This window comes from Mustela nigripes, chromosome 16 (genome assembly GCF_022355385.1).
Source record: "Mustela nigripes isolate SB6536 chromosome 16, MUSNIG.SB6536, whole genome shotgun sequence".
Lineage (NCBI taxonomy): Eukaryota > Metazoa > Chordata > Mammalia > Carnivora > Mustelidae > Mustela > Mustela nigripes.
Window position 1 is genome coordinate 36,018,785 of NC_081572.1, and position 22,106 is coordinate 36,040,890.

Genomic DNA, 22,106 nt, shown 5'->3' on the forward strand with positions numbered 1-22,106 from the left:
TGGATTGGACACAGTGGTCCTCTGACCCGCTGCCACCGAACTCGGACCCTTCCAACTTTGTCGTCGGTGATTTAGACTTCTTCACAGGTTGAGGATTTATGCACATGCCCTCACTTATGCAGATTTTGGGCGTTGGAAAAAATAGTGAATGCTTCTTGGGTTTCAGAATGGGAAAAAAAAACAAAAAAACAAAACTAGATTTACCCAAGAATCCCAAAGCCTTTAGTTTAGGAGAATATTTAATACTCTTATTAATCATTTTTAATCCGTTTGCTTTTAATTAAGAAACAGCATGATGCTTTCCTATCAACATATGCCAGGGAGCAGATTAATTGTGGCTTAAGATAACTCTCCTTGATTGGTGTAATGTATTAGCTAACGAGATGCCTGCTTCTAACGGCGCTCAGACACTATGCTGGAAAGCCAGCTACCCTCTAGAGAGAACTCTTCTGCCTTCCCCTCCCACAGCCACAGAATATGCTAGGTGTTTAAATGAAACATTTAAAAAGTTCCTAGACAGGATTAAGGCAACACATTCCAAGTTTTGGAATTGTTGCTCTAAAATCTCCTCTTTGAAGACATGGCTCCACGCATGAAAGATCTGCTGTTTGCTCAAAATAGGACAACTGGATGACAGCCACTGAGCCAAAGCTCAGTAAAGTTTCCCTCCCGGCGTAGTACACCAAGGCGAAGTGGTCACAACTCCTAGTTGACAGCACCTGGAGCGAAAACAAACAAATGGAAGCATCCACGGTGCCAGGGGGTTTTCCTAACGGGCTAGGAGGGTTTCAGGTACGCCGAGGCCTAACCACATGCACCGGGAACAGCAAGGCTCCCAACCAAGGAGTTAGGGAGGCTATGGGTCCTTGTCTGCCCTCCTAGAACAGAGATGTAAGACTCATCATTCCAGCCATCCGGAAGGACAGGCCAACCCTATTCCCCGAAAGAAAGCCATTATCATTTTCCTCCTTAAAATTATAAAATCATGGCTGATTATTCCAAGCATTCCAGTGTGGATTTTAAAAGCCAGTGTGAAATGCTGGGCTGCTAATCTCATGACAGGCCTGGGCTCATAAGTCACCTGCCTCACACTCCTCCCAATCAGAACATTCTAATACCAATAAAGTATTGATAGTTAAACATCACAATGTTGGCCTTACAATACATGTTCAGCGGATGCTTTATCTTTCTCTGCATCAGTGGATAAGTATCTCAGGCACTACGCCATTTCACTAATTGTATGTAGTAATTAGTCTATCGCACAAAATCTAAATGACCTGTTTAGAAAGTTTCCTTTCAAAGTATTGGATAGCTGTTAAGTCCTCCTTATTCAGTGTACAGGAGGGCCAGAGAGTGACCAGGGCACAGTCTGATGGATGTGAGTCCCGATTACCATGCCCTGTAAATAACTCATCTTGTGGGCTAGCTGGAGACCCCTCCAGCAATGTGATTCTTTTTTTCTGAGGCTTTGGAGTAAAACAGCAAACAGCCATGTGGGATGGGGCGGCCTGTGGACCCCGTCTCCTCAGCTGGCTCCAGGCGCAGCCCTACCCGGGGCCAAAAAGTGTTTTCCAGGTTCTGCCTTCCCTCCTCCTTCCCAGGCCTGAAATTAGAAGTCTGGTGTACAAGACTTGTCCAGGGGTAGCTTGAGGCCGGGTTTTGGGGACTGGGGAAATCCAACAACCCTATCAATGGTGCTTTTACCTCTGTCATCCTTATAAGGCCTCCACTGACTGACCATCTCGTTTGGAAATCCAGAGTAAGAGTGAAGGGGTTGTGAAGGGTCTGGATCATAAGAACATGCTGGCACCCCAGACTGTGGGCAAGTCAGAGCAAGTCGCATCAGAGGACACGTACTGAGAATGGACCGTGCCCACAGCTCCCGCCACAATCAGGAAGTCACACATCTATAGCTCTTAGCTCAGCACACATCAGAGGGTAAACTGAGCTGAGAAGAGCAAATGGGCATCATTTGAGTGTTTACTGAGTGCTAGGCATCGGCTTCCATGCCTTCTTTATCATGTCATTTAAAACTCACTGGATCCGTGAAAGAAACATTATCTCTATTTTACAGAGGAAGGGACGAGGCTTAAATAAGTATCATGTCCAAGCCGGCCAGGCTGGGATGTGCCATGTTCGTGACATTCTGAATACCATGTTCTGCTCTAGGCCCCACGCCACGCAGAGTCTCATCTCAGTTGTTACTACTGAGGCTTGGTGGTGGGGGGGATCAGTCTTTGAAATACCACATACTCAGACTATGGGTCTGAGAATCAAGACCGAGAACCTACACACACAACAGATGCACACCGTGTTCCTATGACCCGACTTAAACCCAAGTTCTTGGTACCATTTCCGGCGAGCTGCAGTGATGCTCTGCTTCCGTCTGCAGTGAAGCCCTGAACCATAAACCTTACGATTTCCTACAACAGGACTGTCCCAGTGGGTTCCAACAGAGTCCTGTGACTCCTGGGAACAGATTCCTCTACGGGAAACAAAAGACTTGCCTTGCTAAGTTATAGAGCATCACGGTGTCTTCAAATTTCCTGTCCCTCAATCTCTTTCTTCAGGATTAAGATTTAAAAGAGAGAAACAAAAACACAAATTCTCTGGGACAAAACACACAGCATGGCTCATAGACTCCTATCACCAAACACCTTTCCCTGCTAGTAACCGTGGTGAGGATCAGAGGGTCACTTCCTGGTGTAAAGCCAAGGTCCAGACTCTGCCGGTGTTTGCACTTGAGACCCCGTGCACAGTATCTATCACTGTTTGAAGAACCAAGGCATGTGTGTATGTGTGTGACATTTTTAAGGTTTGCAGCCAGTCCCCCGTACAAAGCTGCCTCTGTGCCTGCCCTACAGAGGCCACACCGACGGCTTGTGAACTGTGCAACACTTTCTTCTCTCAAGGGCGCTACAGATCTTATCAGCCACCCCGCGCTCCACTCGTCCTGCTGAGCCTGCAGAATATGGAAGGAGGTTTCAAAGCCACATCCTAGCATCACTGCCCTTCCTCCCTCCTCGGCTGCCCTCCTGGACTAAAGAGCTCAAGAGAATGTGGTTTTCTGTGGATGGGAGGGAGGGGATAGCCTTAGTGCCTGGGTAGGGTTGGCTCCCAGGGCTTCAGGCAGCCTCCGCCTGCCCTCGGGGACTGGGGCTGTCTCTGGCACTGACTCCCAGCTAGAGTCGGTACGTACGTAGCCCACTGTTCTCCATCTCGTAGAGATGGCAAGGACCTGCTTCTCTGGACGCACCGTCCCCTGGCTCTGGGATGCTAAGGAACCACTGAAGGGCCGAGCCACTCACTTCATGTTCGGAGAGAAGCTATTCCTTCTCCTCATCCTTGTATTACTGAGGCCGTGCACGTCCATTACTGACTAATGTGGTAGGAAGGCGGTGCGGGCCTCTCCTGGCCACACACACACACACACACACTCCATTTACCTAGCCGGCCACTCTTAACTGTAGAACAACCTCTTATTTTACACTTGCGTGACTTTCAATGCCAACTTCCACTAGAAGCTGCCAGTAGCCACTGACAAAATTGTCTCACTCAATTATGATGCCACAGACTGACCTTAACCTGAACCAGGTGTCACATAAGGCTGCGCTCGCCCGCTGCACATCTGAAATATTTATCTAAAGAAGCTTTTCAGTCGTAAAGAAGTGGGGAGGCTTAACACAGAGGTGAATCTTAGAAGCACCCATATTCACTGGCTTTAACAATGACGGCAGATCTTGGGAGTTCCTTCTTGAGAACAGTCAGCAGAGGTGTCAAGCAACGCTTTGCAGGAAGAGGCTGAAGGGCCCGCCCTCCCTCAGCGCGCTAACCCAGGAGGCACCCAATGTTCTGACCAGAACAGCCACCAGGAAAAGACAGTTTTGGCACATAGAACCAATATTCTGATAAAATAAATATATGACATGTATGATTTATTTTTAACCCATATAATAACTACCAATAAAGGTCCATTTCTTTTTCTTAGTGTAAGTAAACAGAGAAATAAAAGTTCCAACTCCTTCCTCCCATCCTCTCATGGACTGTGTTGTGTAGCCTATAATTCCAGGGGCAAATGCTGGTATCTGGTCAACCTGGGCTCAGACCCATCCCATCTTGGGGCCAGAGCACCAGGGACAAGCTCACTCACTGTGTAGGGAGGAAACAGGCCTCAAGCCTATAGGCTTCCCTTCCACTTTTGCCTTTAGAGGCCTAGGGGTCCTCACGTTGGGGTTAAGGAGCAGAGCACAAAGGCATCTACCTACCTTCACAGTTCCCTCCACCTCCACAAACCAGCGCCGTAACATGGCCTGGATCTGACCATCGGTCAGCTCTGGGTTGGCATTGTGGATTTTCTTTTTGACCAGGTCCTCCAGCAGGAGACGCCTCAGTCGCCAGTAGAAGAAAGTCCGGGATGTTTTCCAGTCCAGGATATCCTATGTTCAGATAAGAATAAGCTTAGTCACCTCAGCCCTAATCCCTGCTCAGTGCCCACTCCAGAGGGAGCTCCACAGGCACAAAAACCTATTCTTTAGCAAGCCCTCAGAGGCTTGACACTGGCCAGGACTGTAGCACCTGCCACTGTCTCCCCAGCTCAGAGCTACAGTTCCCTACCCAGAGCACAGCACATGGCCAAGGGCCTCACTAATGTGAGCTCCACGTGTGCCTGAGATGTTCTGGGAGGACCTGTGACTCTCCAGATGATGAGACAGTGAGGAACTGGTCTGGAGCAGAATGGCTCCAACAACTTGCACACAGATCCAATGTGACTTGACTGCTGCTGGAACCCAGGCACCGGGTCCGCAGCCTGATGACCACCGGAGCAGTTGTTCGTAGAAGAGGGTCATGAGACGCAGTCTCCCACCAGTGAAATGGAACTTGCCTTCTGAGGAGTGTAGAGTCATGTAAATCAGAAATTGTTTTGGGATAACAGATAACACAAAAAAGGGAAAAGTCTCTCCAAAAAAACCTGAAAATGGTTTGATTTGCACCAGCTGTTTTAACCCACCCCTAACAGCTTTCTACTTGCGAGCCAGTGTGTAGGAGACATATGCCCGCCGCTCGCAGGGCTCTGACATGTCAGGAGAAGTGGCAGCCACCGTACTTACGTTAATAACACCCTTCTCCTGCATCCGGCCCGGTGTGTCGTGCAAGTCAGCAAACTGCACGGCTACCTGATGGTAAATGGGAATTAGGAATTCCTCCCGCTCCTTCAGCTTGTTTTCCAGCTCCTTCCGCTCTGCTGGGCTGAGCTCTGGGGTGCCTGCAATTAAGCAAACCTGCCCGTCACACTCTGTGCTGACCCGGAGTCTCTCTTCCGCGGTCACAGGAAGCTCGGAAGCACCCCTCCTCCCTCTGTGGCCTGGCTCTCCGTGCTCTTCACCACCGCTTTACTGAGTAACAGAACTCTGTGAGATGCCAGACTGGTCCTTATCTTGCCATGGGGAACCCACATGTCCTCCTTTTGCTGTGGAGGTCACAACTGTAAAAGCAGCCACAGGAGTCCCTTCTCTCCAGGTCCTTCTCTGAGCGGGCACCAGCAACTGCATGGGGGCCCATGTCTCCTGCATCATCTTACAGCCTGATGGCCAGGCCCCTCCTTCCCACACATGATTCCATGCCTGGGCCTGACTGACCAGCATTTGCGCAGCCGGACCATTCTGCACGTGGGACAGGGGAGGGGAGCAGTCCCTACACCTTCAGGTCCAGACCAGCAGCGCCTTCTCCCATGTCCACTCACCCAAGGACTCCTAAAGTGGCAGCTGCTGTAACTGCACAATCTCTAATCTCAGGCTGGAAAACTCTTCAACTGACATCAGTAGCATATAGTCTAATGAGAGCCAGACCTGTGTGTCTCCTGCCAGCTCAGCAGATTAGATTAGCCAGCTTCCTAGTCAACACCTGGGCTCCTACTTCCAGAGCCAACCCCTGACCAGACTGATAAAGACATTCTAGTTCTTAGGCTAAAAGTGAAGGAAGAGGGGAGAAGAGAAAGCTAGTTCGCAAATCCCATCTGGACCACTGAGCTTCTAAGCACACAGCACCCTCACTCAACAGATTCCTCTAAGGAATCTGGAATTCCCTGTAGCAGGGAGGACCCCTGCCTGCCCGCCCTCCACCCCCACCCCCCCGTCTTCAATCAGTGGTCTCCCAGTAGAGGTGCTGCCATGTTAGGCTTTCTTCCTAATTGCTCTCTGAATGGGACTTGTAATCAATACCACAAATTTAGCTGCCTGCCTAGTAAAGAGGAATAAGTCTAGCTGAAGGAGCTATAGGTGACAGCCCCTGGTGTTGGCGACAACCTGAAATGCTTTGTCACCAAAGCTGACAAATAAATACATGATCACAGGTGATGGGCTGGAGAAGAGAAAGGTCTATTTCAAGCATGTCTGTCTGGGAACAGGCCTTGCTCTTTATGCCACTATGAATCATATAACATAAACAGCCTTGGGCTGCTGAGCCGTAAGTATTCTAGATAAACACATGTTAATAGAACAGGGATGAAGCCACAGCACCCAGTTTTATGAGGTTTTTTAGATGCCCACCTCCACCTCCTTTTTTTTTTTTTTTAAAGCCCATCACTACTTGAAAACCACAAGGAAGAGAGCTGATGGCTATGTCTTCCTGGGCGCTCCCATAGAGGGCAATCACACTGGGGCCCTAACATGCAGCAACCTTCTCTCCATGCCATGCAGAGCAGGGCTGTGGGATAGGATGAAGGCCCATCCATTCTGGGGTGGATGTGCCTAAAGAGCCGACGGGAGGAGCGCCAACTGATGCCTTCGGAGATGAGACTATCTCAGTAGTCTCCTAGACAGGGAAGCAAACATTTTTCCTTCTCTAGTAAGAGGAACTGGGGCTGTGAAGCTGGGGCAGGAAAAACAGAAGATGAGCCTGGCTGCCATAAAAAGCAAGAAAGCACTCAAGTGACTGACTCAAGTTAAAAGGACACAGGAGCCAGTTTGAACGTATTCCCACTGGCCAAATCTGGGACAGTCTGAGCATCAAATTTATCAAAATAGGATGATGATATTAATTACCAGAATATTTATGGAATGAAATAGCCTGAGAGTCCATTCTAATATAAATAATTAAATGGGGGAAAAGGGAAGGGAAAGTTCTCCCTTCCAGCAGAATAATAATTAATAGACATAGAAGGAATGATGGAATTAGAAAATTACCATTTTGAGGTGCCTGGGTGGTTCAGTGGGTTAAGCCTCTGCCTTCAGCTCAGGTCATGATCTCAGGGTCCTGGGATCGAGCCCCACATTGGGCTCTCTGCTCAGCAGGGAGCCTGCTTCCCCCTCCCCCTCTACCTGCCTCTCTGACTGTGATCTCTTTCTGTCAAATAAAAAAGAATAAAAAGAAAAGAAAAGAAAAGAAAATCACCATTTCACCACCATCACAGCAATTGATTCTGCCAAGAATTACCAATGTGTACTAAAAACGACTGGGTGAGAGTTTGATGAGGAATGGAATATTTACATCATCTCAAAGTATCTCCTCATAAATTATAAGTGAACAAAACCTTAAACAAGTAATCACAATTACCATCACCAAGAATAGGACAACCTGACATATGCCTCCTGATATGATGTCCTGACCATAAATAACACTCGGCAATATTCCTGCCAAAAATACATTATCTGGATTTAACCATGGGGAAATACAAAACAAACCTAGACTGAGGACCATGCTACAGAATAGGGGCCTGAGGTATCTGGCTGGCTGGGTTGGTAGAGCATGTGACTCGATCTCAGGGTTGTGAGTTTAAGCCCCATGTTGTGTGTGAAGATTACTCAAGAAAAATCTCACCCCTCCACCCCAAAAACGGTAGCCTATATTCTTCAAAAAAAAAAGTCAAGATGATGATAGACTAAATAACTGAAAACAGGCCACAGTGTGTGGTCTAGAGTTAGATCTCATATCTGAACAACAAAAATCAAGTCTGTAAAGGATATTATTGGGACAATTGGTAATATTTTGATATGAATCATGAATCAGATAGTAGTATTGTTATCAATGTTATAGTTCCTAATGTAGATAAGTGTCTTGGGTTATATAAGAGAAAGTCTTTGTTCTTAGAAACATACACTAAATACTTTTGGATAAAGGAATACGATGTCTACAAATGACTATCAGAGGGTTTGCAGAAACTGTGTGTGTATGTGTATAGAGTGCAGAGGCAAGCACATGTACATGAACACACAGAAAATGATAATGCAAATGGGACAAGATATTACCAACAGGTAAATCTGAGAAAAAGGCATCAGAAGTCCTTTGTACTATTCTAGTCATTGTTCGGTGAAACTGTATCAAATGGAAAGTTAAAAAATAAGCCAAGCTAAAAAAAAAGTTTTTCCTGGCTCCCTGATGCCAAAAATCAGAAGCCAAAGTTAATATTTGTGGGGTACAGGGCACCATTCTAAAGTGCTTCGTATCTATTAACTCGCTTAATCCTTACACAACCTCAAAGCTGGTATTCTTGCTGTCTTCATCTTACAGGTGAGCAAACTGAGCCACTGAGAATTTATGTAACTCACCAAGGTCACAAAACCAGGAAGGGGCAGAGCCAGGTCTCAGGTACAGCAGTGTGGTACCCTGAAGACTTGGGGCAGAGGACAAGGAAGTGCTTCAGTAGCAGAATCTCGTTCATTTCAGGAAAGGCTCAATGATGATGGCAGATGGCTGGCTGATACAGCTGAATTTCCATCTTAGTCCCATTCCATAACTGATACCAAGACAACGCTTCTAACAATGCCTGCTCTGTAGGATCAATTTCCTGGGCATGTCTAGTATTTTTAAGATTTTATGTATTTATTTGAAAGAAGATACAGAGCACGAGCAGGGGTAGAACAGACTCCCCACTGAGCAGGGAGCCTGATTCGGGGCTTGATCCCAGGACCCTGGGACCATGACCTGAGCTGAAGGCAGATGTCCAACTGATTGAGACACCCAAGCACCCTGTCCTAATTTTTTGGTAAACATTGATCATATTTACCACATTACATTTAAAGTGTCTGTTTATGAGATTACTTCTTCAATCAGTCATGTCTGTCAAACCATTTCTTTATACCCCAAGTCCCTAATACAGAGTGTGGCCTATAGCATTACTCACTAAATATTCCTCCTCTGACTTTCTTTACATTCCACTTGATATGAACACAGTGTCATGCAGATTTGGCTGCCCTGTTTCAGAACACCCAAATGAAGTGTTGTTACATGAGGCCAGACCTGGTTCCTTGACTGCCAGGGTGAAACAGAAATGTTTACTTCACTCTGAGTAAGCAGTCATCTCTCTATCAAACAAGAAAGCAGTGACTTTAGGCTCATTCATTACAGTGATCCAAGAACTTGTCCTTCTGATGCTACTGGGAAGTGTTTAAAAGTTCATGTAGATGGTTTCTGTGACATGGGACCTGACAGGCACAGCCTTTCTCTCCATAGCCCTTGCCCCCCTCCCCGACCTTGTTTTCCACTCTTTAGTCTAAGGAGGCCCATGACTTAGAAATTATGCACACTTCTCATGAAGGGCAGAGTGCTTGGTGTCCTCTGAGTGTCACCTGAATGCATGTTTTACTCCTTAATCAAACAGTACATCTGCACTTGGGAGAGCATGCTGTTCACTCTTGGGTTGTAGCAATAGGCCAGACTCTAAGTCTGGAGCCACATTCAGGTGCGGTGCTGTTCAGGGAGGGGACCAGTTGTGCGGTGGGACTAGTTTTGCAACACTTCTGTACTGGTTGCCAAGCAATCACGGTCCTGAGCACTGTGAGCAATCACTTCCCACCCTGGGAACTCGGGCCACTCTTGTTCCCAACACTAAAACCTGCTGGGTCCCTGAAACCTGCTGGGCAGGCCCAAAATTTGAGGGTGGCTCCTCGTGTTCCTGTGAGATCAAATGAACACCGTAGCAGTTTTCCCAGCCAGGGATAGGGGATGGCAGGACCAAGGATACGGATGAATAGGAAGTTCCAGACCTTTAGAACATCCTCTCTCTGGGTAAACAACCAACACTATGCTTATATATGTGTATACCTGTACCATATACAATGCAGACCATTTACTGAGCACTTACTATGTGCCAGGCACCACACTTACTGCTTTCAGGATCACACAGCTTGTAAGTCACCATGCACAATTCAGACCTAGGTCTGGCCAGCTGTTAACACTGCTGCCAAGCTGCAGGCCTCAGCGTCACTGAGCGCTTTCCAAGTTGCTTCATATACATCACCTCTAACCCTTTATAACAACCCAACCTTACAGACAGGGCATCTATTTTACAAATGAGAAAAACCAAGGCTCTGAAATGTAAAGTTACTTGCCCAAAGGCATCCAGCTCTTATGTAGCAAAGTCAGGATTTACACTTGGTTATCTCCAAGGCTTGTGTTCTTCCACATGAAATGGCATCAACAGCAGCTCAAGCAGGTGTCCTGGCAGTGGCCACAGATGGGCAGATCAGCTGGAGAGTTTAGTTCATTGTATGAGGAAAGTAGTTAAAAGCACAGCTCAGGGGGCACCTGGGTGGCTCAGTAGGTTAAACCTCTGCCTTCAGCTCAGGTCATGATCTCAGGGTCCTGGGATCGAGCCCTGCATCAGGCTCTCTGCTCAGCAGGGAGCCTGCTTCCCCTTCTCTCTCTGCCTGCTGCTCTGCCTACTTGTGACCTCTCCATCAAATAGATAAATAAAGTCTTCTTTAAAAAAAAAAAAGCACAGCTCAGCACTGGGTGCAAAGGGGGAAGACTTCTGGGCTTAGGAGTACAGCATCCTGGAAACAAGGTCTTGGCTTTACCAAGTTGGAGGGAGAAACAGGGCTGGCTCCTGGACTAACAAAGGTCTTGTCTACCCAGACAAGCTATTCCAGAGCTTTAAAAGAGTAACAACAAACACCTGCAATGATGGGGCACCTGGGTGGCTCAGTGGGTTAAGCCTCTGCCTTCAGCTCAGGTCATGATCCCAGGATCCTGGGATCGAGCCCTACATCGGGCTCTCTGCTCAGCGGGGAACCTGCTTCCCAGTCTCTCTCTGCCTGTCTCTCTGCCTACTTGTGATCTTCATCTTTCAAATAAATGAATAGATTTAAAAATCTTTTAAAAAACAAAAACAAACAAAAAAACCACCTGCAATGCTCTGGCCCTCCTGAGACTAGGAAGATCACAGAACATTCCCCCAAAGTTTGCCTTGTTTGATTCCTTCCTTAATGCCTCTGATCGCAGTTCAAGACCTGCCTTTAAAAAAAGCATCAAAGCAAGGAACAGAAGTAGAGGATGTGTGTATTTTAAAAAGCACATGAGAAAGTTAAGGATATGTGTGCTTTAAGTTGGGGGAGAAAAGGTTTGCTAAATTTTATTTTCTAAAAATAAAAGGCTGCTCTTAAGCTAGTTAGACCCTTGTATAGCACACTGAAGGCCCCTCTCTCCTTGTACAGCAAAGCAGCCAGCCCTGGTAATGATTTAGGGGAGATTAACAAATATGTCAATGTCTATTTTCTGCTTAATTTAAAAGCGGCGTCTATAAAGATTTTTGACTTCTGAACCCTGTTCTCCTGAAAGAAAGAAGGTAAGAATGAGGAGGGGGATAAAGAGTGATTATCCTATCATCGATCGTTTGTCAGGAGCATTTCTTATTCACTGGACTATTGTAAAAAGCTAAGCTCTCGATCAATCCTGTAAGCTCCCTGTACAATTAAATATCTTGGAATGGTTTTCTTTCTTTTCTGGCCAGATTGCAGGGCCTCAGGGTTTTTAGGAAAGCAAGTCGTTGTGTGCATGTGCGAGTGTGTTTAAGAATATGCTACAGGGAGGAAAGTCATTCTTTTTCTAGAATCCTACTTTAGGAAAAGGCTGAAATGGGAGAAGAAAGGTAGGTTACTCCCATCTCTTCCCTCCCAAAATAAAAAGTCCCCATGAATTCCTAAAAATCCAACCTTAGAGTTAAAAACACTTTAAAGAGCTGAATCCAGAAGGGCAGTACTAGTCTGATCAAATGAGAGCTGTTACTGTGCTAGAAATGTTGAAGTACCTCTTCTCTCCTTTAATCCTCGCAAACACCCTCCAAGATGGCTGCCTTATAGATGAGAAAACTGAGGCACTAAAATGGGGCAGTAACGTGCCCAAGGCTTTGAAGCTAGGACACCGTGGAGCGGGGATCTGGGCTTAGAGACTCTGGCTTCTGAGCCCATCAGTTTTTATTTTTAAAATTTCCCCCAGAGTGGGGTGCACGGTTCCTGGAAGTATGGCAACACCAGGTCGACAAGTGCAGTGGATGGGAGTGAGCTCCTCTTCGGTCTCCTACTTCCAAAAATCCATTTAATACATTGTCCTCGGATAGAGGGCGTATCAGATATTAAACTGATAAGAAAAGATACTATACTTGATCTTAGCCAAAAGGCCAAGAAGCAATGTAGAGCCAATGCCCTTTAAATGAAACAAGTTAAATTGACCCACAAGTGTCCACAGGGCACTGGCCTGTCAGGTGTTCCCAGGGCCAGGATATAATGAAAAGCCACATCTCTCCTCCATGGGGTCAAAGCTGGAGAGAAGCTTCCGAGGAGGGAGCTGATTTCTGTAGCAGGAGGTGTTTTTTTTAACCTAGCCATGACTCTGAAGGAGGGCAGGAGGGGAGCCTCACCCTATGGACAGGCACATCACATCCCATGGTGGAGGATTTGGGGGGAGGGGTGAGACCTTCAAAGCTTAGAATAAAAATCAGGCTGGTAGGCTGAAAATTCTCTACTCAGCCAAAGGCACTAGGTGACCTTGCAGAAATCTCTTTTCTGTGCTCAGTTTCTCATTTATGTAACAACAATCCTAAGCTGGTGAAGAGGGAAACTGTTTTATAAAAGAATATGATATTAAAGTGCTTTTTATTTTTTAGTTATACTAAGAAGCCTATGTAAATTTAAACCCAATTTCAACTTTTATGGGCCCTTCTTCCTTCTCTTAAGAAAGCAATTTGCTTTGATTGGTTAAATACTTATGAAGCTAAAGAAAAGGATGAGACCACCCTCCTCACTCAGCTCCAGAATATCTCAGATAAAAGAACACACACCCGTACCTCAATTTTGAGACTGAAAAATCAGCATAAAAAGGACTGGAATCTTATTAAGATTAAGAAGTACAAACACAAGTAGCTGTTTAAAAGATCTGTGTAATCACATTTTCAACGTTAAAAGAAATTCCTCTGTAAAGATGGTAAGATAGGGAGAAAAAAAAAAAAAAACCTTGCAAAACGATTTCTGTATCCATCACAGGTGTGCCTTTCTTTACACAAAAGCATTCTGGAAAAACTGTGTAAATCAGATCCTGTTTTAAATGCCTTAAGGGAGCTATTTAGAAGGAACCCTGCAGTGAATCCTTTGGTAAAGCAAATAATCCTTTTGTAATGGGAATAATTTCTCCCAATGTATCTAGTTTTTTTTTTTTAATCCCATTTTCATATATCTGCTTTTCTTCAAAGGGACCACACCTATCTAAATATACAGCTGCATTTGCATATTGATTTTAATAGCAACCCTCTCTGGGATGTTTAACCGTAGGTTCCTTGCAATGGTGTTAGTGCTCTGCTGTTCGTATTTTTAAAAATCATTACAGTAAACCCAAAGATTTCCAAATAGGAATCAAAGAATCTGTTATTCCCCCCTTCAGCCCTGTGCCCCCATGCAGACAGTCCACATAAGAGTCAGGAAGCCGCACAGAATTCTCTGAATTCTCGAGGCAGTTAAGTCTCAAAGTCTTTACTATTTCCCTTTCCTTAGTTGCTCCTTTCCCTCCGCCAGCCCGACCCCCTGCCCCTCCAGTTCTAGCAGGTCAAGGAATGGGGCTCTGGGTCAGCTGGGGACAGGCGAGGAACAGGGTCTCTCAGACATATTCTGATGACAGCCCCGAGGCAGAAAGAAGCTTAGGTTCAGTCCAACAAAATGCCAGCCAGGTCTCTCCATCTGACAGAACTGTGAACCACTGCTTCCTGGGATGAGGCAAGCCCAGGTGCTTTGATAAATACAACCAGATGAATGGAACAGACCAAAAGAGCCCCTTCTCCTCCCCAGAAAACGCTGTCACTGCTACACCATATTGCATCAAACCAAAGAACTTCCGAATCAGTGTGATGAGGTGGGTGGTAAGCTGCTGCTCATTCAGGGAAAGAGGCACCTGTCTACCCCAGGGCCCAGGGCTTGGATGGCGATGGTGCCAAGTGAGGACACTGTGTGTTCAAGAGGTGACTGGGCAAGAGGCCACTTCCCACGCATTAGGACCAGAACTAATTTCCCTTCTGACTTTGCAGGCAAGGATGCTGCCTTCTGACTCAAACAAGCAACTCTAGCTCTTTTCAGCTTACAACATCTTGAAGATGGACACAACTGATGGAAAAGCATACATAGCTCAGGTACTTTGATCACTTCTGCCAGAAAACCAGCTTAACCCCTGAATCCCCTTAACCCAAGGAAGTGTCCTTTTCCTGTTATCTGGCTGCTTAAAAGAAAAGGCTTGGGAGGCAGGCATTCCCATAGATGTCTCCAGGCACATTTACCCTCACGGGGTAACAGCAATCCTCTCTGGTTAAATACTTATGGGAAGCCACAATACTCACTCTGCCCCCAGGAAGCCTTGGGTAGAGGGGTATGCTGGGCAGAAGGGCCAGGCATGGAGCAAGCACAGTGCCCAGCCAGAGCTGCCCTTGCCTGTGTCAGACCGTCCCTCTCAGGGCTCCATGTGGGAACAGCTGGGCTGCTGCATGGCAGGTGCCCAGCCGGCTGGGAAGAGGCCCACGTTCGAAATGTGTGTCTGGAAGAGTGTGTGTGTGTGTGTGTGTGTTTTAGGAAGTAGCTCCTTTGCCTAAAGACTATTTGTGTTGAGGAAGAGGGATGGAGGGGACCTTATGTTTGCTTCATACTTGGACTAGACAGCTCTCTCTCTCAATTGATATATCATTTCCTTCTAAGCACAAGGCAAGGGTAAGGATCCAGGAGAAAATCTCAGGTCCTGGCATCAAGACACAAGGCCAGGAAGGCCATCCTACCCCACACCCACTCCCTACTCCTTGCTCGCTGAGGAGGTAAGGATGTCAGGGAGACATGAAGAAGGCTGGGGCTCTATTTCCAGAGAAGAAATTCAATTTCCTTAAGGGATCCAGACTGGTAGGTTGTTATCTGTCCTGCACGGACTCTACCAAGCCTGTTCTAAGAATCTGGCAGTGTAAGACCATGGTATTTGGCCTTTTATCACATTTCTTTCTCTCTTTACCTCTATCAGGAATATGTGCTGTTTTCATGCTTTTTGATAATCATGAACTACAAACTAGTAATTCACCTTCTACCCAAATGAACTATATAAAATGAAGAAAGGTCAGTTTTTAAAAATAAGAAATCTGAAAGAGATTAACTGTTCAGAAATTAAATATTACTCATTATCCTTGGAGAATAAATCATAATTCTGTTTTTGAACACAGTCAATCTGCTGTGCATTGGTTCATCTAAGTGATCTGACAGCGTGCTCCCCAGTGTAGGGGCCAATCTGGGAAGAGATTGGGAACATAAGGTAACATCCACTCCTACAGGCTTTCTCCTAAATCAGATTTTTCTCAGTGGAATTGGCTTTAGACAACAAAGGGAAAGACTTCCTGTTTAATTTTGTTCAGGCTCAGTACTCAGCTGAGGTAAAATCTGGGGAAATCCTAAAAAAGTAGAACAAAGGAAACCACAGTTCCATTCTGGGCTCTGATGTACATTAATTTGTGTCTTGGATGATTTAAGTCTTCTTTTGGCCTTAATCTCAATCTGGAAAATGAGGTCATTTTCACCCACTTTGTGAAAAAGCATCATGGCAGTCTTTGATTTTAGGCACTGATTGAGAAAGGAGCCAAAAGCCAGAGCAAACCCCAAAGGAGCTGAGTTCATAGCATGTGCTGTTCCACCCCCGCTGGCCCGTGACCCCACAAACACACCTAGTATGTGTGATCTTCCTGAAAAACCGCAATTGCCTGAGGGGCATGACCACTCCTATTTCTTTCGTATTTCTTTTCCTATACCACTTGTTCCAAAAGGAGACCTATGCCACACAGATACCAAACGTGGCTGTCTGCTTCTTCTAATGATTAATGTGGAAAAGAAACGATGCCAGTCCCCATGCTTGAAACATGTTTCATAGATTTAAAGCCAACGCACATTCATCTGATCTTCAGAGTGGCTGGGTGGGGGCGTTATCCCCACTTCTGGATGAGGAAGCCAATGTTTGGAGGACTTACAACAATTTACCTGCATGCAACCTAACCGAAACTTGTACTGATTTTTATTCTAGATCCACTCTTGTGTTCCTGACCTGCCCTGGGCCAGAGCCTGCTTCCCATTTAGCAGACTAAGGATTCTTTCTCTAGTGCCAATTTGGTCAAGGTTAAATAAATACGGTTTTCTTCAATGCAGAGAGGAAATTGATAATGAGATGATTTGTAACAAATGATTAAACGGCCATCGCTTGGGAATCTCCTCCCTCTCCCCTTCCTGTATTTCAAAAGTTAAAAGGTGCTGGGTGAAGGTGGGAGCGATATCACTTTCAAGAGAAAGAAGCTTCGGCCCCACACCCCTCACCATCCAGCGGTTCTGCAAACAGATGTCAGAGAGGATCCCTCTTCCTACCACCCAGTTACTCCGAAAGGATGATAACAGCCATTGGGGGGTTAAAAAGAGGCAGTGAACCCCCAGTTAATGAGTAGGAATTCAGCAGGCAGTGTAAGATAAATGGAGCTTTCTCTGCTTCTGCTGGAGTCAGCATGAACTGCGGCCCTGCGGCTTGTTTGTGGCAAATGGAGTGCGCGAAATATCAAAGGGCAGTGATCCAGAAGAAGACCGACTTTGACAAATTTTAAATTGGCCAGAAAGAAAACCAGCAAAAAACGGGGAAAAAAAAAAAAAAAAAAGAAAGAAAGAAAAAATGGGGAAAAAAAGAGAGAGAGAGAGAGAGAAAATTATGCAATTCACCGTGTCCTGCAATTGTGGCCCTGCTACCTTTGTACAGAATTAGTGGTAAAAACAGCAGCGAGGATTGCCTGATGCTGGGAACAATTATGAGCCATCTAAGTGAGATGCTTATCAGTGGCTGAAGCTTTTAGAGCTCTTTCTCTATACAGTCGTGAGTAACTTGCTCTGGAGCTGCAGTTACTTTAATTAAAGTGTATAGGGTTGGTCAGAAGTAATTATCCTGTTTGGAGAAGAAAGAGAAAAACACCACTTCAACAATTCTGGGTGGCAATAGATTTTAGAAACAGCTTTGCCAATTCTCATTGTATGTGTGCACTTCCCATAAAAGGATCAGGCCAAGATGGGTTAGAGTTATTGGCGGTTGTTACCTAATGGCAAACAATGGGACGCACACAGGGTTTATTAGAACCCCAGTCACTGTGCTTGGCTCAGGGCTCCAAACTGCTGGGATGCACAGTCTTCAGAGTGCAGGCAAGCACTAGGAAGTTCTTGTGTCTCTACATGGTGAGCATATAACGAGTCTGCAAATGGTACTGTATTATTAACTATTTGAAACATAAATGAGCTAGCATCTCTCCTTTTTATGCATTCCATTCACGGAGTTTCACTACCTTCTGAAGACAATCACTGTGTTCCTTTAGAAAAACAAAACCAAAACAGACCAACAAATACAAGAACCTCAAGCAATTATCTTCACTAACACATCTTGGGGCTAGATGGGAGATCTGGGCAGAGAGAGGTGTTTTAAAGGAACTGAAAAACTCATCCAGTCTCTGGACTCAACTCAGGGCTCCCAGGCTTGAGTCCTGCATGCAAACTGAAGCTCTCAGAAAACAAGCAACGGCGTTGTGGCTGGAAGCATCACGCGCGCAAATGTGCCCAGGACTGGGCTACTGCCGCCACGGCCTCTGTGCGGAATCACACAGTGGGCATTCTTTACTTCTGTTTCTCTGGCTTGGGAGGGCCCCAGAACACCACCTGGCTAGGTCTTCAGCCTCTCTGTCCCATGACACTGACTCAAATCCTTCAGAAATGAGGCGGGCTTGTCCAAAGACACAGACAGAAACAGGGCACTGAAGCCTAGGATATTCTCTGCCTGATTAGCCTGCTCCCCAACAGCAATTTCTAGCTAATCATTCTTTACAAGGACATCCACAAGGCCAGAAAGATGAGCTCTGTGAATTATAAGAAAATACCAGAAGAAAACTTGGGTGACTTTTGCTTTTTTTAGGTCCCACTTTCCCTCCTACTATATACACTATTTCATCCTACCAGGGCTCTTACCATATAGAGGACAGTAAATAAAGATTATCATGAATTTGATCAAATGCTTCAGTGCCTCCTCCTCTGGCCTATGAATGCACTCATTACAAATCAGCTGAATGGCTCATTGATTTGCCAGGAGGACAAGCAGACATACCCAATCGCTCAGCCAAGCGAATGTAGACTGGGTCCACCCGACGCATGGTTTTCACCAGATCCTTTCTGCGGAATTTGATTTCTACTGTCCCCTCTGGCTCCAGAACTGATCCCCTGGATCAGAGAGAAACAAAACAGAAATAGAGGCACTTTAAAGGAAGGAGACAACAGAATGAGGCCAGTTACAATGTGCAGACCAGGAAATAGCTTCATTATGGTTTTGGCCACCCATGGCTCACAGAAGTAACCTCAGGGGGGAAGAAGGCATCAGAAAGTGTCTCAGTGGGCTGTGAAAAAGGCCAAGCAAAAGCAATTAAAATAATTCTCATGACCATACCAGTCTACTTCCATCTCCAAAGAGGAATCCATATTCCACCATCTATAGCCTTAGTTAAGGGTAACAGGAATCACATATTTTTCCAGGGGGCACAAAAAAGATGATGTGGGCACAGTGGCAGGGGAACAACCTCCACACTTAGTCTGTACAATGAGGGATCGATGCTGATTGGTCCCACACACAGCTGTCAGTTTGCTGGCGGGACTCCCACATATGAGGCCAGGCCAAGCAGGAGAGAAAACACTCGGCCTACCACTACAGAGCGGTCTCTAGTTTCTAGTGTGTGCTGATGATGTTCTACTACCAGGAACTTTACTCTAGACAAATTAAAAAACAACCACCACCACCTTTTACACTTAAAAAAAAAATTATAGCTAATACTTACTATACACATGGCATTGCTCTAAGTCCTTACATATAAAGAGGACTTATCTGTGAGCTGGTGTCAGATCAGGGGCTAGATTTGGATTTAAAAATAGTCTCTCAGTATGTACAGCTAGCCTAGGGATTTCACCATAAAACTACTGGGCTCTCCCAAGCAGCTATTAAGAGTAGAAGGCTAAAATCTTGGACAAATTCTCTAACAGAATGATGGGAGGCAGGAATTGGCGTGGACAATGTCAAAGAAACACAATGTGAAATTTACCTATTTTGGAACGGGTTGAAAACAGATTGTGGAAGGAAGCTGAATGTGGTCTGTTTTACTTAAGTATTTTCAAGGACCACCTCCCAACAAAAGCCTGGGACTTTCTCTTGCGGTTCTCTGGGTGCCGTGAGCACGGTGTTCTCCAAACCTCCTAGGAGGCCAGAGTGAGAAGCTCTGGGTTGAAATCCCAGAACGTGGCTGCTGTGGTGCCCCTCAGTGCCCAGCAGCTTGGCCCACAGACAAGCAGCAGCAGTTCAGGGCAAGTAAGACCGCTCCAGGTTCCTCGTCAGCCAAGGGCAGAGCTGGGTTAAGAGGCTAGAACTCCACAGACTAAGAATTTAGTCCTTCCACTCCGACTCGCCTTGAACTCCCTCCGTCACATATCTAAGAAAGAGACAGTAAACAGGCCTATGTGCACAACAAATGGGAGAGAACCCTCCAAGTCTCTCCTGGTGCCTGGAATAGAGGACGTCTTGGTAAAAGGATCTGGGCTGAGGGATCACACTGGGAAAGCCTGACTCCCACTACTTTCCTCCTCGTCCTACGAGACACTATTTGGAATATCTCTTTTTCTGACCATGCAGCCCGCTGGGAATAGACAGATTCAAATGAAGTTCTCTTGGTTCTAATGTTTTCCAGGAGGAAACCAAACGTTAGAGGATCCCTAGGGACAATGAATGGAAATCAAGAAGAAATGCTACCTGCTCTCTCGGTCAGCGTACATTTCCATGTGCCGGGGGTTGATGGTGGGGTCGATCACAACCCAGGAGCCCCCCCGGAGCTCAGCCTGGGGAGGAATGTACACCATCACTGGCTGGGAGCACTCCCGTAAGCTATCCACGATGTAAGCACCGAACTTTAGCACTTGATCGTACATATCTGTGGAGAATGAGACAAATGAGAAAGTGTGAAACAGTGCTTCCAAATATTGTTCATGTCATGGCACACACAGAAAATAACACAGGTGACAGGCCGAGGGGTTTAGCTACCCCAGGTCCTGCCCTGCCACCCTGGAGACTGACAGGATGGGCATTTCCACCTGTCTTCTGTACAAGACTACAGGGGATCTTCAGAAGCACAAGAGAAGGGTACTGTCTTTCACAAGACACAGTGTGCAAGCCCAACGGATTGCCTATCCACTTGATGGCCTTTTTGAATTGCTGGATTCAGGTCTCATCACATTAATTCACACTTGCTCTACAAATGCTGAGTATTTTTCATGTCAATATGTGATCTCTCTCACTACATTAAGTTTTCTGAAGGAAGGAACTATTCAAGCTCTTCTCGAATCTTCTCATGATACTTAGAATATGCTAAGCTCTTAAAATGCGCAGCTAATGGAAATGGAGCCTTCAAAAATTTTATCTTCAAAAACCACATCTCTTCTCCTTGTATTCTCAATGTCTTGTCCGGTGCCTCAAGCACACTTAATGCTCAGTAAGCATATGCTGAAAGAATGAGCACACACTCACTTTGGAAGGAACATCACTAGAAAGAATAACAAAGTCCTTAACAGTTGCATTTTTATCAGGGCATCAGTGAGAGAAAAAAAACACCTTAAAATATATATGTAGTTAATGGCAATATCACACAGCCACATAAATAGAAGACCTACCCCCCCCCCCAAAAAAAGAAGACCTACCTCTTCATTTGGCTAAAGATTAGCACACTTTGTAATCCCCCCAAGGCCAGGAGCAGCCTGAAGAAAAGGCACCCTGGTGCGTAAGTAAAGCAAGTCCTTGGAAAGTACGGCCAGTTATTACTTATTTCCCAACAATTTATGGACTTCTTCCCATCTCCTAGCTCTCTGAAGTCTACACAGGGCCAAAGTTTTAGGTTTATGATTCCAGATGTTTAATGACCACTTTAGTGGAACCACAATGGCTCCTTTCTAAACACCAAATAGCAGGTTCAACGGAGTTCAAACCTTCCTATCAAAGCAAGGATCTCAATTTGGAATAAATCAATTCTGGAAATCCAAAGCAAAGAAGCATTTTTCAGCAAGTTAAGAGCAAACCCAAATAGAAATTGCTTTCATTGTAGTTACTGGCAAATTAAACTGCCACCTTCTCCAAAGTAAAAATGGCTCTCTCTATACAAACCATCAGTGAACATAGTTCACCCCAAAGTATGTGCCTCTCTCCATTGCCGGGCCTGGACTCTCTGTGAGGACTTCAGAAACTCCAAAAACTCAGAAGTTGCTCCAAGGAAAAATTCCCTTCTCTATGAGGAATGTGTATGGTCACATACTCTGTATATATGATCAGAGCAAAGACATTTATTCCTTTGGGAGGAAAGCAAAGACCAAAAAAATTTACTGCTAATTACACAACTGCTGTATGAAGAGCAGGGAATAAAGGACTTTAAGCGCTTTACGCTAATTCTGCAGTTATGAAAATAATTGCTCAGTTCAAATTATTTTAACTAAATTAATTCTTTAGTGGATATTTCAACCAGTGCTACATAATAAAATAATTGTGTAATTAGCAGTACATTTTTCAGTGCTGCCAAGAGTACAGTCTCAGTCTCAGAACAAGTAACAGAAAGGAGTGGCCCTCAGTGGTATCGTGCATAAAGAAATGGAAGGTGATAAAAGGAGAAAGCAAAACAGTAGAAAACAGCACACAAAGTCATCCTGTGTGGAAGAGGAAAAAGTAAGGTAGAGGTAAATGAAGACAGTTTCCAGCCTCTTCCCTCGCTTCTGTTTGTTGAAAATATATCTATACTGAAA

General features: G+C 45.5%; 1 protein-coding gene and 1 non-coding gene across 7 annotated transcripts in view; both read right to left on the minus strand.

Moving 5' to 3' along the window:
- The window catches only part of ACACA (acetyl-CoA carboxylase alpha), a 284,911-nt gene that overhangs the window by 6,597 nt on the left and 256,208 nt on the right, over positions 1-22,106 (minus strand). For all 6 annotated transcript variants that reach the window (XM_059379646.1, XM_059379645.1, XM_059379644.1 and 3 more), the window contains 4 exons: positions 20,077-20,254; positions 18,394-18,506; positions 5,109-5,263; positions 4,266-4,436 (listed from right to left, as the gene is read on the minus strand). In XM_059379646.1, the coding sequence (XP_059235629.1) occupies positions 4,266-4,436; positions 5,109-5,263; positions 18,394-18,506; positions 20,077-20,254 (617 nt within the window). The remainder of the gene's footprint in view (positions 1-4,265; positions 4,437-5,108; positions 5,264-18,393; positions 18,507-20,076; positions 20,255-22,106) is intronic.
- Positions 12,212-12,403, minus strand: LOC132004648 (U2 spliceosomal RNA). The gene has a single exon (XR_009400601.1). It is a non-coding gene; the product is annotated as a U2 spliceosomal RNA (small nuclear RNA).